The 20,433-nt window shown below is 34.1% G+C and overlaps 2 protein-coding genes across 4 annotated transcripts; both read right to left on the bottom strand.

Annotated features, from left to right (window-relative positions):
* Positions 2,164-9,207, bottom strand: LOC109327105 (transcription factor TFIIIB component B''). Of its 2 annotated transcripts, XM_019560139.1 has the most exons (14): positions 9,096-9,207; positions 8,320-8,397; positions 7,826-8,220; positions 7,554-7,620; positions 7,189-7,475; positions 7,050-7,116; positions 6,610-6,710; positions 6,115-6,523; positions 5,927-6,027; positions 5,786-5,829; positions 4,859-5,054; positions 4,553-4,697; positions 4,214-4,347; positions 2,164-2,609 (listed from the first exon to the last, which is right to left on the bottom strand). In XM_019560139.1, exons 2-14 carry the CDS (start codon positions 8,360-8,362, stop codon positions 2,436-2,438), a joined length of 2,163 nt encoding a protein of 720 aa, XP_019415684.1. In that variant the 5' UTR covers positions 8,363-8,397; positions 9,096-9,207; the 3' UTR covers positions 2,164-2,435. The 2 variants fall into 2 exon arrangements, with proteins under 2 accessions (XP_019415684.1, XP_019415685.1); XM_019560140.1 differs by lacking the exon at positions 8,320-8,397.
* LOC109326958 (cytochrome P450 98A2) lies at positions 13,023-18,198 on the bottom strand. 2 transcript variants are annotated; one of them, XR_002105300.1, is made up of 4 exons: positions 17,627-18,198; positions 14,366-14,763; positions 13,188-13,924; positions 13,023-13,121 (listed from the first exon to the last, which is right to left on the bottom strand). XR_002105300.1 is itself a non-coding variant. In XM_019559906.1 (3 exons), the coding sequence occupies exons 1-3, from the start codon at positions 18,111-18,113 to the stop codon at positions 13,280-13,282; spliced, it is 1,530 nt and encodes a 509-aa protein (XP_019415451.1). In that variant the 5' UTR covers positions 18,114-18,198; the 3' UTR covers positions 13,095-13,279. The 2 variants fall into 2 exon arrangements, 1 of the variants encoding a protein (XP_019415451.1); XM_019559906.1 differs by having other exon boundaries at positions 13,095-13,924.

A 20,433-nucleotide genomic window follows, 5' to 3' on the forward strand; every position in this document is an offset into this window, starting at 1 on the left:
TTGATGGGATGGTTGTCTTGGTGGGGGAAGGGTACTTGGGGCAGGGTCAACTTGGCTGGTAGATAGAGCTCGGTTTCTGGTGGTTACCATGGTGTGAGTTGGAAGCACAGACGGCACCAATGTTCTTTACTAGAACACAGAGGTACGGACAATGGTTGATCAACTGTTGAGGAAGGAGAAGAAGGTAGTCGTCAAAGTAGCAGGATGAAGTAGGAGAGTTGAGCCCACCGGTGGAGGTAAAAAAACTCTCACAATATTAATATATAGAATTAAACTTTTTATCAAATCATAAGTAAGAATATCCACCTTTTCATATTACAATTTTTGTTCTTAAATAGATTTCACAATGTTTTTATAGAACAATGATATGAAAGTGGAAGTGTAGCTAAGTGTTGTATTGATGTTTATTGTAGTTGTTAATAACAAAAGCTAACAAAAAAATTGGGGATATTAAAAAGTAGTATAAATATTGAAATAATTTCCTTGGTGCATACCGAATAGAATGGGATATGATGGTCTATAAATAAGGAATTGTGAAGTCTTAAATTCAATAACTAATCATATTTTTTTTTGCATGACTTCCATATTTATACTACTTTTTAATATCCAACTACTTTAATAGGACTGATGTATGAGACTTTGTCTATATTATTTTTTACTTCTTCCTTTACTTTCTCCTCTCATATATAAAATTAGGTTTTAGAGTGTTGAATAAGAATACTTTTGCTAAGTGTTCTTTACTAGAACACAGAGGTACTGACAATGGTTGATCAGCTGTTGAGGAAGGAGAGTTGGACCCTCCGGTGGAGGTACCTGAAAAGGTTCTCCGACGATCAAGTCAGTGTGTGAACTAAGTGAAAGGGAATGTGAGAATAATGAAGACAGACAACAATAGAATGAGTAATGTTAAAGAGTGAAGAGATTGGATACTTCCTGTTGGTAGAGATCCCTATTTATAGAAGGGAGAGTTGACATTGGGTTCTTGGCTGGTGGTGCAACGCGTGGCCGACCAAAGGTGTTGTCGGGAGTTGCTTTTCCCGTGTCAGGCGGTCTGTTATGACCGTACACTGTGCCATTCTTGTCTTCTAGCCTGTGGTTGGTTTGGTAGCCGTTCTACAACCTGTCTGCTGTGCTGGCAGGTGGGTTGGTGAAGTACGGAAGGCATGCTGTCTCTTAGGTCAACTCTGGTGGTCCCAACAAGCGGGGCCCACCTCGGCGACCAAGCATGGGACTCTTCGGTTCGCCGGGTAGGAACACTAAGATTTAGGAAACTCCTATATAATTCAAGAAAAACACTAATTAAGATTAATATTTGTCAAAGTAGTATAACTATATCAAAAAGACGTTGGTCTAGTGGTGTAAAACCCTGCTAGATCCCAAGATGACTAAAAATTCAAAGATTTGATTTCTGGGACGACAATTATTAGAAATGGCAACCACGAATCCCGAAAGAGATTAGTTATTTACCAAAAAAGATAAGAAAATACCCTTGGTAGTATAAAAAAAAACCTTCTTCATATTGATAAGGTGTAATGGGATAAATGTAAATAAGTTGGATAAAGTACAACCATTATAGCAATGGTGTAAGCCACTTTGTTTCTTTCAAGTTGCACAACATATTCTCAATCCATAGTAGAAGTCTAATCATTTAACGTACTAATCCCTCACCTTATGAAATGTAAAAATCAATAAAGTAAAAAAAAAAATTAAATACAAATAAAATATTAAAAGTTTGTTTGTTTCATACAATAGCCTATTTTAACATGTAACCCGCTTAACTTCTTTCAAATTCTAACAGCTACTTTTTTAGGGTACGAGATATTATCAATCCATAGTAAAAAAAACTAATCATTTAACGTACTATTATGCTTAAGATAAAATCTATTCTATACCGTTCTTTATCAAGGGAGAGGAACAATTGTTTATTTTACTAAAAGTCTAAAACTCAAACATACCTTATGGATTTATCAAGCAAAAGAACCACCATTATGATCCTAGATGATCCCATAATAAGACATGAGGATGGGGTAAGGGATAGAAGAATGGAAATTGAAACAGAGCATTCACTATTACTTGACAACCAAGATACAAAAGAAACAAATGGCTATAAAAATTAACAAGTCAATTAATTATTACTTGGTTGATTTTGTTGTAAAAACTAATTGTGGTTCAATATTTACTATATAGCAAAAGTTAATGTATTATCATTAACTAAAGTCTTAAACAGAATGTTGTTAACCAAAAAAAAATACAGGATACAAGATTGAATTGATAAGATAGGAGAAAATAAATAGCCCAGAGCCCCAGACTATGAAAAAATAAGAGTTGGTAAAGTGATTTTTGGAAACTAATGAACTATAGAAAAATAAAACCATCCCCCCCTGAAAAATAAAAAATAATTACTCTTCCATGTAAACTCATCACCATCTTCAGTTTCAAACTGCACTTTTATACCATGAAAAGTCATCTTCATCATCATCATCAGGCTCTGGACTATTAAATGCCGCAGAATCTTCCTGTTCTTTAACATTGGCCTCTTCCTGGTCTTTAAAATTGGCATCTTCCTGGTCTTCAGCATTGGCTTCCGGCTCTGTTTTTCCGACCTCATTCTACATGATAAAAGAAGTTTTGATAATTTTCATGGTCAATTACAGGATTGAAGTATTGGAGTTCAGAAAACTACCAAAATGTGTGTTTAATTAAGGATATCCTATTGTGATTGTTGACTGAGCTCTAGTTTTTTCATGCTTCTATACACAGTTACATACATAGGGAGTTACTCAGGTGAGAACACCTAAGTATAATGATAAATGAGAACATCTAATAATGGCTGCTCGATCAAAACTGATGGCTAAAATTAGTTCTTAAATAAAGCGCACTCATTTGCTGTGAGTTTTACCTTCCCATGTGCTTCCTTCCACGACCAAAACTAATTTCACCACTATCAAAATTGGACTCGCATTCACGTCTCTTTCGATAACAGTAACCATGAGAGTCTCTTTATTCTGTTAAAGCAATATGATTTACACCAGGTTTTATCCAGTGATTCCACTCCATTACTCACAGGAGAAAATTTGAGACCCAATTCAGGATTCAGTGTCCTTAGGCCTTAGAACATGGTGTAGTGTCAACTCTCAATAAAGTGGTTTCAGGCATTGTTGGAGGCAACAACTTTAGTCACTATCTCCATAAAACAATTCTGATTTGGGTCATGATTAGGGATGTCATTCTTGAATAAAAAAATCACAACTTTCAGCTAAGTGGGGACTGGGGAAGAAGAAACGCGATCTGAGTCTGAGTTATGATGTTCTTTCTTTAGGGTCCAAAGACAAAAAAGAACATGGGAATTATGAAGCACCATTTGTGTTGATGTAACAATTGTACTGGATAAGTTGAGAAAAAGACTAAGGAAGTGTTTGCAAGGTTGGAGTTTTGCTGTGGGTTGTGACTGCCAAAAGATTCCACAAACATTTCATGAAATGAAATCAAATGAAATACTTTTTTCGCGTAGTTAAAAGCGGTGGTTTTGGAATTCCTAGTTAAAAGTGGTGGTTTTGTAATTCCTAGTTAAAATGGTGCTTTTGTACTACTGGAGTGGAACCACAGTCCAATGGAGGGATAAAAATATGTAGAAATTACACAGATATGAAGTTACCAGACGAAAGACTTTTATCCATGTTTTTGGTGGTTTGTTCTGAAAGAAATATGAGAATTCTCACGGAATTAGTTTTGAATGAGTATATCGTGGGGGAGGGAGAATCACAACACATGAGTGTTCTTTCATTAGAAATATGCTGAGCTGTGCCAGTTTTAATCAAATCATTGCAATTCATTTTCTTCCTTAATAGATCACTGAAAACTACATAGTAGAAGTAATTTCACGTATCAACTAATTCAAGTCGAAGAAATCAGCATTGGTCTAATGACATGGGGTAAAGCTCTTCAACCTTTCAGAAAGTTAAGGTATAGAAAATGGCGGTCAGAACCAAGTAAAAATGTTGATTTTCTAAGAAGACCCTACTATGCCCCACATCCACGGGCAAGCATCAAATATGGCACTGAAAATGAAAGCACTGCATAAACTAAAAAATGGTAGCCCAGTGCACGAGGCTCCCACCTAGTAGGGTCTAGTGAGAGTAGATTAGGAAGTCTTAATTTCACAGAAAAGAAGGGATATATCAAAAGATAAACTAAATGGGCCAAAAGTACATACATTAGTTTCAGGTGTCAAGTCCTCAACCTCATTTCCTGTCATGAAATCTGAGGCATCCCTACACTGGTCTTGATCTTCTGCCTTGGTGGAAGCTTGTTGCAGTTGCTCAATCAGCCGTTTAAAATGAGAGTGATCTGCAAGAAAAAGTGTACAGATATGATTCAGTAGGATTTTATTCCCACATCAAGGAGATTACGAAGAGCAACCACCCACTGTGAACTTAGGTTTTGCGATAAAGTAAAGAATAAGTCATAAAGGCATCTTGAGGATAATTTTTAGACTGCTTAAAGAGCAAATATGTCAATATGACAGCGAACAGCAGAAAATAAGGAGTTTAACCTTTTGTACGACTACTAACAGCATCAGACAACTCTAAAGGATGCTGCCGCTCTTCCTTCTTGTACTTCAACTTAATTTGATGGCGTGTTCGATCAGGAAAAAGTAGTTGAATCATAGAAAAATCTGTGCCAAACTGCCTAATAGCCTATATTACAAAACATAATTAGTTAATTTTAACACCAATGACAGCTCTTTCCCCGGTTCCTCTACCCCCAATCTAAAAAAGGTTACCATTTGCATAGTTATGTAGTTATGTTTAACATAAATAATAGGGTCAGACAGCTTGTCAGAATTCTACAAAAATACCTCATAAAACAGTTCAGTATCTTGTTTTGACCATTTCCCCCTAGGTGCCTTATCCATGAAAGACTGGTAATTGAATAAAGAGGCAGCCGTTGGAATACTTTCCCTGGCTTCAACATCATCTGGGTCTCTATCATCTTCTGAACCTAACATCTCCTCTTCATTATTATAAGCAGCCTCATGATGAGAATCTCCACCACTGCAGATAAATAATTTTGAAAGTTAAACATATTTATTTCTCTGCATGGAACTCAAAAGTGACAACAATAGCTAATGGATATAATATGCCGCACATTTTCTATATCTACATAATGTTCCCCTTTCCTTTTTTCTTCTCAAATACCAATTAGAGGAGTTGTGAGCCAAAAGCATATAGTGCCTTTATGGATACAAAAAATACAAGCACCTACGTTGATTTCCCAACATTGTACTCCCTATCTCCAATCATGGACTGTTGGGAAAAGAACCACTATCACATCTACAACACAACATGCTTCAAGCCCTGAACCCAAGTGAAGGTCTGAAGGAAGAGAAATGACACAGTTTATTGACAGCATGACAATCAATTCAGTTTAAAACATTTTGACAAATTGCTGACGGACTTTATAGAATCATTGAAAGAGAGAAGATGCAATTTAAGCCATAGGATTGTTTTTTAGAAGGTCATTCACATGTCTCCAAGGAGAGAAAGTACTAAAAGGAGTTTGCTATATTGAATAAGTTTCTCTGCATCTTCAAATGTCCATCACTTAATTCAATAGTATTAGACTGTGTAAAAATTACAGAGACATAGTAGCAAATAAGATTCTCACAACATTTATTTTTCAAAATCAAGCGATTTGGCAATATACCTATATTATTTTTATATTAGAAAAGGATAAGCACTTGCCATAAAAAAATTGAACTGTGCACTCTACTAAAGTTAAGTACCTTTGCTTGGTGGGAGGTGTTTTTGAAGTAGATGCCTCCTTTTTCTACATAAGGAAACAAATGGATCAGTTGGTAACATTTAAGCCATACTAACAAAGTGATAAGCATTATAGCACGAGAATTATAATTGAGAATACACACCGCCAGCCGCTCCCTATATTCTGCAAGTAAAATAATATCCTTGATAGGCAATGTCAGAGGATCAAGTTCATCCTCAGGAATTTCAAGCAGAGCCTTGTCCACTATGAAAAGGAAAATATTTCCACAATAAGCATCTAAAATATTATAACCAACTACAAAGTTACACACAAATAGTTTAGTAAGTTTACCACATCTTTTTTTACGCCGGGTTGAATGAGAGAACTTTTTACGGGGTTGTTCAGTAGCTTTTTCTAAATCATCATTAGCCTTCTTACGCTTTCGAGATGTTTTTCCGTTTTTAGGTGCAGATTTCTTCTTTGAACTACTTGCTGGTCTCTCCTTCTTGGATGAACCGTCCACTTCAAATTCATCATCATTGTCCTCAAGTTCATCTCTATTAGGATTATAAGGAGGGTCAATGTCATCATCATTATCAACATCCCCATTCGCTGGGTTGTTAGCAGGTCTACGAGATGCATGTTTTCTCAGCTGCCTTGAGCTATTACTACCCTTATCCTTCTCAACAGCTATAGAAGATCTTTTTTCCTTGCTTAGAGATGGTGATGATAAACCATCCTCTCGTCTCTCACTGGCATCCTGAGAAACATAAAAAATGAAATAAAATCAGAAAAACTCAAAAGAAAACAGACAAACACACAAAAAGATTATAACTGATATTTTACTTCTTTCTCTCCAGAAACATCAGCACGCAAAAAGTCAGCCAATGTGGGACTATCTGCGGCATTTGTCGGTTCTTCATGCACTGGAATTTCAGAAGTTGGATCTGCGCAAGAAAATATAAGTTTCCCAATTACCACAAAAGAAACCGGTCAGGTACTTATGATTAGGCCAGGAGCCTAACAGTGAGATTTAATGGCTGCACGTCACAATATAAATGCTGCTCACAAAAAGCAAAAGAAAGACTCTGAGGGGCTCTGTTTGTGAGTTGGTTCTCGGAGGATAATGGAGGAAAAGGAAAGGCTTGAGAGCCATGAAATACACTTTGAGATGGCTTTGAAGTCTTCCCTTTCCCTTCCTTCCCCTCCAAAACTCAATTCCCAAAAAGACCCTGAGGAGAGTTTGATACAACTTTATGGAGCAAAAGATATGTTTCATAACTCACCTGTATCAGTGGCAGCATGGGTGAGAAAGTCATCAAGGGATTCCAACCCACAAAAAATATCTGCGGTCTGGCAGTACAAAACTTATCAATATTTGCCAAACTAATGGAATTGAAAATATGATATTAAATTTTCCTTTACCTCTCCATTGTGATTTGCAACCTCTGAAAGCATAGCATCTGGAGAATCCAGTTGGGGTGGAATCACTTCTTCAAAGCTACCATTGTCTTCGGAGACTGGTAAAGGTAAATTGGTTGATTGGTTTAGTCCGCTACTTCCATCATCACTAGGTTTAAAAGATTGAACTTCATTTGCACAAGAAGTAGGCAACTCATCAGACTTTTCAATCATAACATTTGAATGAGAAGCAATATCCGGCGTAGTGACTACTCTAGGTCGTGGCTTAATCTTGGGCAGAAACTTTTGAGCTACAATAAAAACAAACACAAATTATATCTCCTTTCAGTAACATGAAGCATATTTGCAACAGTATCATTATTACTCACCATTCTTAGCACCAGGATCAGGGAGGACATTGCTGAAAGGATGCAATTCAAAATCCATGGACTCTACCTGAAAAGAATTCCATCCACAAGTTGATTACACAATTGGGAAGCAGTAGAACTGCACAGAAGCTATCAAAATTCTGCCTCTTGTTCTCTTCCGAAGTTAAAATTTGAATGAATGTCACTCTCAATTATTGCAACTTAAGAAAAAAAGAGGTTACAGATACTCCATAACAATGAACCAATGAAAAAAAACAGTAAAAATGACATACCTCACATGCTGATTTTGTATGATCGGTAAAATTCCAATCAGCATCAACTTCAGACATTGTGATCACGGAAGACGGGTCATCCACTAAGACTGATGTATCTCTTTCTGCACTAACTTGTGGAGGATTTCCCATTTCAGATTTTGTGTCATCCTCCAAATTCGGAGGCTCCACTTGTGGAGAATGACACAAATTTGGAGACTCTTCAGCAGACGCATTTAAAGTTGAAGCAACGGCATTATGACATTCATCCTGAGAAATTCCTTCTGTGTTTCTGCTGGCAGAAGATAAAACAGCTTGTTCTTTCTCTCCATCTTTAGATGGGATTGCATGATCCGATACAGATGTTTCCTTCCGAGGTGGCTGTTTCAATTTAGCCTTTGGCATAAACTTGCTACCTGCGATAGATGCAACATGAATTATACAAAAACCGTTTGACATAACACGATTGATTATTCAAAGGAAGCCTTCCTAGTATCCTCGAGTAGACCACTTACCACGTGCTGGAGCTACAGGTAGAATATCATCAAAAGGATCCATGGAGCGAGTAACTTAAGTTGAGTACAAACCGAAATCTGGAAAACCAAATTAAAAATACACGGTAAGAAGAAGCACACCAACTATCAAAAAATTACAAATCAACTTGCAAACATAAGGTGCAAGGATTCCAACGTGTAAATTTCCATGAAATATATGGGAATGAAGCTTTTTTTTGTACTACCAATGATATCACTCATTCCCTCATCCTATAGGTAAGGAACTAATACATTTTGGGGTGTATGGTTGTCCCTCCAATAAATGTTGAACCCTTACTTTTGGTTTTTCTGGGATCTAGTCAATCAGGCCTTACAGCACTAGACCACCTTCTCACTGGACCACCTTCTGATTGGTGGGGATGAAACTTTTAAACCTAATATTATCACAAACCTAACTTTAATGGGTGAGTAGAAAGGAAAAGTATGAAAGGTAGCAACAATATAAAACACCAATCCATAAAAAACTTTTAAATACGACACCGTGATAAAACAATTTTTAAAATTATAGGATACGAGAAGTCTTAGATACATAATAATTGAGCAATTAGCAATATATCATTGATATCAAGTTTTTTAGAGAGAATCATAATGTAGCGAGTGACCAGAACAAAATAATCTGTGTGACTTTGTTGTGAAGATGGAAGAGAGTGATTTACAAAATCAGTTCGAGGGATGGAAAGGGGTTTATGAAGGAGAAATCGCACATGTGAGACAAGAAGAAGAAGAAAAAATCTCACATTGTTATCGTGGCAGAGACGGGAATGGGTGGCAGTGCGACGGAGATGAGCGATGGTGGCGCCGCTGGGGTTAGTGGATGTGGTGGTCTGTTACTATTAGTTTGTGTGGATAACTGAATTGGATACTTATAAGACGTGGGCTTCTCTTCTCTTTTCTTTTAGTAATTTTATTTATTTTTTAATTATGCCCAATAGAGAACCCGCCATCTTGGAGTATAACAAGCATGCGAAACAGACATGTTGGGCTATAGTGGGACCATCTCAATACGCATTCTAGAGGGGCAGGCAAAGCCCAGGTGAGCGGGATCATACTTTACTATCTCATGTGGTCTGGCTGGTTCATATTTTACTATCTCATGTGGTTTGGTTTGGCTGGTTCATGTTTACACCTCATTGGGTTTAGGGTTGGGTACAAATTTAAAGTTTATTTCCAATAATTATTTAGGGTTGGTAAGAAACAAACATTACTTTACTGAATTCGGTTCATACTCATTCATAACTTATATTATACGTTATTATTCAATTGTATGCATGTTGATGACATTTCTTTGTCCTGACGTATATCAACAATAATAATAAGTAATGTCGAAAATATTTTATCCAAAATAGGAAATACATTATATTTAATCGAATGTAGGTTTGAATTCAAGTTAGCCCAATCAAAATCTAGGTTTGAGTTAGTCTTTGGCTCTAAAATGAATTCAGGTTCAAAATTTAGCTCGATCAATATTTAGAATCGAGTTACCCTAAAATATAAACTCTGTTAGAAAATTCCAAAAGGGGCCAATGGTTTCCCACTTGAGAAAACTCAATTTCTCCATGTTTAATTTTTACAACTTCTCCATGTAAATTTTGTCTACATTTCTCACAATTTTTCCATTTTAATTTTTCACAAAGTAAAGAACTCATGGGTAAGATTTTTCTAATATTTTTTTCCCTTCAATCACTTTATTCTTTAGTCTCTAGAAGATAGGTCTAGATGGAGGGAATCTCGTAAGAAACCTTCTAGTATCGCCTAAGGAGTGGTTGACTGTGTCGGAGGAGTTATCTGAAAAAGGTGTTCTAACGATTAAGTCAGTATGTGAATGAAACATAGAGTGAGAGAGAATATGATGCGTATAATATAAGAATAAGCAAGGTAATGTATGTAAAATAAGTAAATTTCCTTAAGGGGGAAGTCCCCTATTTATAGTGGATAGGTGAGAGAAATATTTCTCTATAAATGTTGTTAGCCCGACCGACCAAATAGCTTATCTGATCTGCTCGAGACAAGTGGGGGATGCTTTTCCATGTCAAACAACTTGTGTCAGGTTTGTACTTTGTGTCATCATGCCATAGATCCATCTTGTCTACTATTAGAAGGTATAGTAAGGTATATGTGGCATGCAGCAGGTGGCAGAGGTCTGTGTTGTTTAGCCAATATGTAGGGATGACAATGAAAACTGAACCTGTGTATACCCGGCCGAACCTAACCCAAAAATACTAGAGAAAACCCGTTGTCTTTGGGTTCGACTTTTTCCGAGTTCAATTTTCGGGTTCTAGTTTGGGTTTGGTACAACTAATACCCTACCTCGAACCCGCCCGAACCTGATTGGCATATATCAAGGGACAAGCTACCGTTACCCATTTTATTGATGCTTATGTTACATTTAAATTATTCATGTATATGTTGAATGCTTCCAATGCATAAGCAAAACAAAATGATGTGATGTGTTCAATGGTGGTCACAAGCTTTATACAAGTAGTAATTGACATCTTTATTTGGAACAAGGATCATATGTCCTTAAAACTTTTTATCTTTATATCCCAAACCAATCATATCTCACCAAATAGCATAAAAATGTTATTTTATGTTTTTTTGTTGTTGCAATATATGGTAATTTTTCATTGGATTGAGACACAATAAGATACAAAATATGGGATAACTAATCCCCATTCCTCTCTTTGTTGGTACACAAGTTGTGTAACTTGTTGTGCATATTATTAGGGCATGGTAGGAAGGTGTGAGAGGTCTATCTAGTCATAAACTCGCTTGCTCGGACTTCTTGGCATTCCAGTTAAGGCATGAGAGTGTTAAGACCATGCTTGATTTGCTCGGATTTAGATTTATAGTTGTTGCTTTTGTCCGGTTAGGACATGTACTTTAGAATCGGGATGGAGCACACTCGTTTTACTTTTTTGTCTGAAATTAACACTTTGTTTATTAGGGATGGCAACGGGCACGGGCGGGCACGGGTAGTAGCTACCCGCTACCCATTTCAAAATAGAAAAGCATTACCCATGCTCGCCCGTACCCGTACGGGTATCTGTGTTTGGGTATTCACGTGTATTTTTGGGTACCCGTGGGTACAATGAGTACTCGCGGGTTTCCTATATTATAAATGAATTTTTAATTTTTTACTTCTATTATGTTTCAAATGATGAAACTTAATTATTTTTGTACCTTTTGATTGAATATTTGGCAAAAATATTAAATTTATTGGTGTTTTCTATTTGTGTGATTTTTTGTTTTCATTTGTTTAACAAAAAGTATATATTTTCTTTGTAAAACATATGTGTTTCTACACATGTAATAATATTGATAGGGTGTTTCACCACCAAACTCAATAAAATATGTAAACAAAGTAAAAGAAAAAATATACATAGTATAATAAATGTTAGAATAACGGGTACCCGTATCCGTCCGTATGTACTATGAGTACTTTTAAAAACCCGTTTATAAGAATTGTCCTTACAAAAATGATTTTTGGACAGTTTCTCAATGACAACAAGAATTACTTCACATTTTTTCTTATTCTTTATCATTTACCACCAATTATTTGTCATTCCTTTATTACTCTAGTTTCTTTACCCCTCTCTCATTACACAACATTATAATGTGTAATTTTTCCTCATTGAAACAACATATAAGGATCAAGATTAAGGTCCATCTCATTTCTCTCTTTCATCCGTTATGATTGGTTTGCTTCTGTCAAAAAGATGGTTAAACGTTGAATGAAATTGCTTCTGTCAAATGGTGGTTAAGCGTCAGTATTGCTTCACGTTCAGATTTCAAGACCGGAAGACGAAGATTCGCTCACTAGCAAGAGGAGGTATTAGAGTATGTGTGGTGTTCAACACAATCATTTCAAGCTTGGAATGCTTGAAACATTACAGTTTGAGGGGATGTTAAAGTTGTTAGTTGATTTCAGTTTGTTAGTTGTAATATTATTTTCATTAATCGATTAAAAGTTTAATTAATCGAATAACTAGTTAGTTATTAGTTAGACAGTCTAGTATATAAAGGGTGATTCTCTTATTCCTTGTAACTCAATTCTATATAGAAAGTTTCCATCGAATAACTAGTTAGTTATTAGTTAGACATTCTAGTATATAAAGGGTGATTCTCTTATTCCTTGTAACTCAATTCTATATAGAAAGTTTCCATTTTCTTTTTCATGATTTTCTCTCATACTTCTTGATTCATCAAGAAGCTTTCTCTTCATAGATTTTCTCTCTCTTTCTTTCTTGCTTTATCAAGATTCATACATGGCTCTACCATTTTAACACTCATCCAATTAAAAAATTTAACTTAATTAATTTTTTTATAATAATATAAATTAATATTTTCACATTATTTTATGTAGTTTGATTGACTAGGTACATGATGATAGAATTATCTTGAGACATGCGATCTTTGTCACATTCAGGAAGGATGATGACTAAGTTACTGGATCCTACATAAAATCCCCAAGGATTAAATAAGGCTCCTAAAAAAATAAGATTCATAAAAAATAGATAACACATGTATACAATTGAGAAGAGATTTGGAGAAATACAACAAGCATGTAAAGCTTAACAATAACAACTTCATATCTGATACCAGTTCAACATGAGGGATATACTCTTAAGCTTCCTCCAAACAAAACCCCCTTAGAGCTAGTTCTGCTCAACTCACTTCCCATTTAGCATATTTTCATAAAAAAAAAACTATGGATTACACTTATACAGAAATTCAAGTTCAAAATCTGAAGGGTTCAAAGCCAACTAGCTTTGATTTTGAGGATTTCAATGTAAATATGTAATCAAAAGTGCCTTACATTGTGATTCCAATCATAGTTACAATGACACAATTACTAAAGATGCTTTCAAAGTGAAAACTTCTTATAATGTAGAAAAACAACAGCAATGCAATACTCAGAAGATTAGATATCAGCAGGCACACGTTTGTACAAGTGTGATGGCAACCTAGGAGAAGCCACAGCTTGAATTGGTGTTCTCATGAATGTCACCAATCCAGGGTTCTCTGACATATCAATCTCCTCAGGCTTCATTCCTTCAGGTATGGCCCAACAGAAATGGTGCAATAAGTGACCCAACATAGATGTCACTAAGTTGATACCAAGTTGTGCACCAGGGCATACCCTACGCCCTGCTCCAAATGGCAACAACCTAAAATCATGTCCCTTCATGTCTACATCCTCTTCAAGAAATCTCTCCGGTCGAAACTCCAACGGATCCTTCCACACCGCGGGGTCGCGGGCTACGGCCCATACATTTACATGTACATTGGCTCCTTTTGGAATGTCATAGCCACCAACTTTGACATTGGCATTGGCCTTATGTGGGAGCATTAGTGGGGTTGGTGGGTGCAACCTCATGGTTTCTTTTGCTACACATTGTAGGTATGGGAGGCTTGAGAAGTCATTTTCAGTTATGATCCTTTCAAATCCAATAACCTTGTCTAGCTCCTCTTGAGCCTTTTGTTGCACTCTTGGATTCTTTATCAATTCAGCCATGCCCCACTCAACTACAATTGCACTAGTGTCCATTCCAGCTGTGACCATGTCCTATTCAATGATGAAAAACTTATCAGCTAAAATATAAATAACAAAAAGAAATAGAGTAAATATCCAAGTGATTTAGAAAAAATGTGACTCCCTACTTGAAAAATGAATCATACCAATTTGATTCCTAATTATCTCAAATTCCAATCTCTAATAGAGACTATCATGTCTCTAAAATTTATCCATAAAGGACAATTTGATGGGAATTTGGATTTTTTAAGATCAAATTAGATTTTTCATTTCTCTTGAATTAAATCAACAAGTGCATTTTTTTATCAGTAATAAATATAAGTGACCAAGATATCACATATTCAAATCATGGAAACAATGTTTTGTACATGACATTATTGTCAGACCCTGAGAGCCTCGTGTATTAAACCACATTTTTCTTTCTTTTATGAGTATGAATGACATAGAATGGATCCAAATTAAAAGCTAACATACCCAAAGGAGACCGATGATTGTATCTTCACTAAGGTCATATTTGTCTTGTAATGTGAGAAGTGCATCAACAAAATGTTGCTTGGCACCGCCAGATTCCTTGCGTGCTTGAGTATGCTCTTCCATAATTTCTCTAGTTAGTTTGTCCCTACGAGCCCCATGTTTGGCAAAAGCCTCTTCTTCTAGTGGAAACATCCAACGCAACCAAGGAATATGTTCTGCCATGGCTAAAGATGCTCCTAGCTTTAACCCATTTGCTGTTATAGCCCTGAATTCTATTCCTTGCTCATCCATCACACCTTCTGAGTTCATAAACCTTTTTCCAAATGCTAGCCTAGTCGTGTTGTTGAATGCTACATTTCCAATGTACTTCTTCACCAATAAACTCTTCCCAAAATTTTCTGTTTAAAAAAATTAAGATAAATATATGTTTTGTCAGCAACTTCTCGTTGTATATGATTGAGATCAAATTTATATATGATTGAGATTAAATTTGTTGTGTCATATTTTATGTCACTTCTTGCACTAAAGTGTGGGGATTGACCCAACAAAATAAATTTAATAAAAAGTTCACTACTATAGGTTTTTGACCAATTTTCACCCCTTGACAAAAGTATGGGAGATGTGATGTTCTCCCAATATGTTTACTCCCTTGATTTGTTAAAAAAAATATACATGATACAATTTTTTCCCTTTTTGGTTTTTAGACTGAAATTAGGATAGAACAAAGATTAACCTTATAATAAGAAGACATAAAAATCATATATTTTGTCCGTAGTTACATACTCTCCCAAGAAAAAATAAAAAATTATATAAACTAAACTCTTTATTTAATTTATCAAACCTATTATTATAAATGTTTACAAATATCCTAAATAAGCTTAATTCTTGAAAACAAGCCTTCTTTGATTTCAAATTAATATGAATGAAACATTTTCATTTCATATCCAAGAAAAAAATAAATTATTCTTCAAGTGAATTATTTTTATATACAAAAGTCAAGTACTTTTTTAAAGTGTTGAAGAATTAGGTAAGAGTAGACCATATGACTCTGATGACTATGATAATTCCGGAACAGGTGTAAGGAAGAAACATAATTCTGCATAAAAATCATTAATGCTAAATCGAAGTTCATGTAGGATATGAAAACATAGCTAAACATAGCTAAACATCTTAGAGTAATATGTAGTGAAAAGATTTATATACAGTCATAACACTCATCAATAAATTATTTTTATTTAAAATAATGATTGAAAATAAATAGTAAATGATATATTAACAATGTAAAAAATTCTTACAATGTAAGTGCATATATCTTTTTTTCAACATCTTATCCAATTTACAAAATTAGAATAAATGCACATTCATCACAATTTTCGTCTAATAAATATATCCATGATCAATTAGCTAAGTAATTAATGAACTTAATAACTTATCAATGAGCTAACTAATTAAAAGATCTCATTAGCCTATAGTCCAAATCTCTCATGGTGAGAGATAGGAAATAAATTAGCAATCAATCTTATGGGATTCACGTTCTATGCTCTTTCGGCATCTCCAATGCTTTTTTAAGTAGGAAAAGTAATAACTTTCGGCCTACCATTTCTAGCAAAGTGCACTCACCAGCCACCAACCCACCACCAACCCTACTAATCATATCCCAAACTAAAGGTCAGTATTGGCCGAGTTGGGATTGGTTTAAGTCTTATTCTTACCTGACTCTAAATATTGGTCGGATAACTTTTTTGAACTCGGACCCGGTCCTAGACCCGACCCTAAATAGCGATCGAGTCGATATTTAAACCCGACTCTAGACCCGATTATATATAATGCATACTTGTTTTAAATGAAAACTTCTTAATATTATTTATTATTATGAATATGTAGTTTGATATATAAAATGATACATGTATATATATTATTGATCATGTATATATTATGAAATAATTAAAAAATAAATGATACTTTCGATCAAAAGGGTATCATTACTCTATACACATTTGAGTAGAAACACATACAAACATGATGAGCGAGTGTCAATGGGACGAGACGGGTCAGGTCATGCTTGATCCATATCCGACCCTAAATATTGGCCGAGTCTATTTTTTAACCTGAACTTGCTAGACTCGATCAGACCCGACCCTATTCAGATTCGATTATGATCGGCCGTGCCGAGTGAGCGGGTAGGGTCGAGTCCTACTCACCCCTATCCCAAACTAGAAGGAGAGGGTGTTTTTTTCTTCCTTTCTCATGGTACTCTAAGACTATGTTTATGTTTGGGAATGTGGTCTCGGAAGATAATAAATGTATTTGAAAAGTCTCTGTTGTTTTTGTAAGTTGGATAAAGGAAGAATGAAGGTTTTCAAGGGTTTCTGAAGTCCTGTAAAACTCTTCACATGTTTATTTTTATAGTTCCCCTATTTGAGGTTTTTCTGTAGAGAAAATGTCAAAATAACTAAAGAAAAAATAGACAATAGAAAGTATTAAAGGAAAAATAAAAAAATATTTATGCATTATCATTATTTTATTATTCTCTCATCTAAATTTATACTCCAAACAAGGAAGATGTTTACTTTCGCTTCTCCTTCACTTCCTTCATTTCATGATCTTTTATTTCCTCTCATTTCCTTTCTATCATAACTCTCAAACATGCCTAACAAGATACTATTTTTTTATTATTAGTGTGTAAGTATCAACTTTTCTCTTTTAGTATAATATAATTTTAGGTGAATTTATCTTTCAACTTTAACCATTTCAATAAAATTTAATGATTTATAATAATTTCAATAAATATTAATGATTTATAATAATTTTTAATTCTTATAATAATGCATTCTCTCTCTCTATATATCAAACTCTCCAAATGTTAGTTCCAAGACTTTAAATAATTGTTTTTTGTAGCGATTTGGGATCAACACGACTATGATTACGATCGGTTGTTGGCAAATGTAATGTCACACACCTAAATTTAAAGTTATCTGCTTTTAACTGGAGCAATATAAAGAAATAAAAATGTGTTCGGTAACCATGTAATTTTTTTTATATATTATCCGTCTATTACACACCATTTATTTTCAATTAATAACTGTTCATAAAAAAATAATACTATTTGAATGGTGAATATACTCAAATATAAAATTACAAATAGGTAGAAGTCTTACTGTATAGTTATTTTTTCTTTTAGCAAATGCAAAGTCATTGAAACAAATACATCCAAAATCACATAAAAGTTAGAGGAAATATAGCAAAGAAAAAGAACCATACCAGGGTTGGTGCAATCCTTGAAAATGGACTCAACCATGGCAGTGACCTCATCTTCCCTTATAGGTCTCAATGCTTCAATTCTCTTAGGTGAGAAAAGCTCAAGTGTGCAAACCTTCCTCACCTTCACATAGTGTGCTCCATAATCAGCCCATATAAGATCCTTCCCGTCTCTACTAAACTTCGCGGCCGACCGACTTCGATGCCGGTCAGCCAGCTGTTGATCATGCTCTTTCAACACCTCTTTCGCTAACTCAGAGTTTGAAACAACAACGTTTAAAATTGAACCAAACCAAACCGATATAATGGGCCCATAAGATTGGGCCCATTCAGCAAAGCATCTGAACCTCAACGGCTTTATGTCGTAGAGGTTCCCGATAATGGGCCATGGACGTGGGCCTGGAGGGAGCTTGAACCTTAGGGTGTAGTAGAGATTGTAAGATATGAGAAGGGTGATGAGGGAGATTGGTATGATGAGAAATAAAGCCATAGAAGAAAGGTTTTTGTGGGAGATGTTAGAGGAACAAAGGGAAATGGGGGAGTATTTGTTTTTAGGAATGGTTGGTATATGATGTTGATATATATTTGAGAAAGAGAAGGAGTTGGTGAAAATTGGTTGTAATAGTCTCGGTGTGGTTTGGTTTTGGCTTGTTGAAGCATCAATAGTTGGTGAGGATGTAGACCCACCTTGATCATGATTTTGCCCACTAAAACTTCAGTGGAAATTTTCATGAGGAGTGTGACATCACTATAATTTCATAATCTTATTGGAGTGAGATCCTCATTAAACTGTAACACATTGATAAAAAATTAACGTTCATGATTTTAGCTTATTTTTTATTAAAAAATATTTTTATCCTCATTTTAAGTATTGGACTTTCCTGTACTCTACGTGAACTAAACTTAATTTTATGAGAGGACAAATAAATTTGGTCCATCACTCACTTATTTTTTATCTTTTATTTTATGTTGTTCAATTTTTAAAAAATCCATATGCAATTAAATGTATCATTTACAAAATAACATTATTATTTTCAAATTGGACTAAAAGATACTAAAGTTGTTGCCTTTTGGATTTGTCCAGGTGCCAAATAATGAGCGTAAGATGAAGTAATAATAGTTATGTCATTTAGAACATTGATATTTTACTTGCCCAAATTATAAGGAACAAGATCTTCTGTCCTAAAAATATTATATCTTGATTTTAAAATCTTCATATAGAGCATATAACATGAAGGTGGTGTATCAATGGGGTGATTTTTTTATTTAAAAATGATATTTATATCTTTTTTGATATTCTAAATGTATATAACGCTTTTTATATGTTTCATAAATCATATTTCATTCATATATATTAATTATTATCGAGTCTTAAGCAAAAAGAATATGTATAGATGATACACGAATAATATAAAAACTAGTATATCAATATATAGACTAATTTGTCTTCTAAATAACCATAATTAACCACATTTTTAAAAGAAGCCAAATAATTAAGACTACATCCCTATCTAATTAATCTCCAATTTATTATTGTCTCTTCTTGGAACAAAGTTTATCTAAATTAGAAGTAGGTTAATAATGAAACGTACTAACTAAATATTCATTTAAATTTTGACTTATTATTTAGTTTAATAAACTTGGGTCATGAATCAAAGAGTTTGACTTAAGTTAAAAATTGAGTTCGTTAAATAAATGAGTCAAACATGATCGAATCACATTTTTGATCTGTTAGTTTATCATTAAATAAATAATGATATATAAACAACTATATATATATTCATATTTTTTAAAAATAATTTATAATTATACTTTGTATTATATATTAAAATTAAAAATTTCATACAAATTGAATTAAAAGTCTTAATTATCTTTATACTCGTATATTTATACACATGTATGATATCGATGGTTAAGGCTAACAATAAATTATATTAATTTAATATTCGTTTAAAAACATCTTATTATCTAGTTCAATAAACTTAGTTTATAAATTAAATGAGTTGAACTTCAATTAAAAATTGAGTTCGTTAAATAAATGAGTTGAACATAAGTCAAATACATTTCAATTTGTTAGGTTCATGAACAAACTCAACCATACATAAATATACACACATATATACATACACATGTACACAACATTTAAACTTATAAATATAAAATATATAATCATATATATATATATATATATATATAAAAGTATATACACATATGTATGTAAATGATCATAATTTGAATTGATGAAGGTCAAAAGTTTACGCTCATTTCTAATAGTAGTATTGATTGGTCTTACTATATGCGATGAGGATCACCTGTCCTCATTCCTGTTTTATATGATGCCCATATTCAATAAAAAAATCTCATTTAATTAAAATTAAGAATTATAATATCAGAAATAAATTTTTGTACATTTTTTTATAAAGTTTGATTAACTTGATACATGAAGACATAATTTTCTTAGGACAAATGATCATTTTCCTACTATATAACCTTCAATTTTTCAAATAAAAATTGAATGGCCTACCTTTTGCCAACAATGGTAATAAAATAACAACTTGGAAGCATAACTAGAAGAAGAAAAAAAGAAAAGAACAAAAACAACATTTATTGGTAAAACCAACCACCAAACAAGGTTCCAACACCAATAAGAATGTAAGAAATTAAAACCTACAACGCAGTGTTTCCTTCTTCCTCTTCTTCAACAAGCTTTCATGTTGCAGAAAGAAGGAAACAGCAAACACTCTAGAATCGATAAAGCTCTTAGGAAACTCTCCATGTTTTAACTGATGCATTCATTAACCATAAAAATT

The sequence above is a fragment of the Lupinus angustifolius genome, chromosome LG14 (genome assembly GCF_001865875.1).
Source record: "Lupinus angustifolius cultivar Tanjil chromosome LG14, LupAngTanjil_v1.0, whole genome shotgun sequence".
NCBI classification, from domain to species: Eukaryota; Viridiplantae; Streptophyta; class Magnoliopsida; order Fabales; family Fabaceae; genus Lupinus; species Lupinus angustifolius.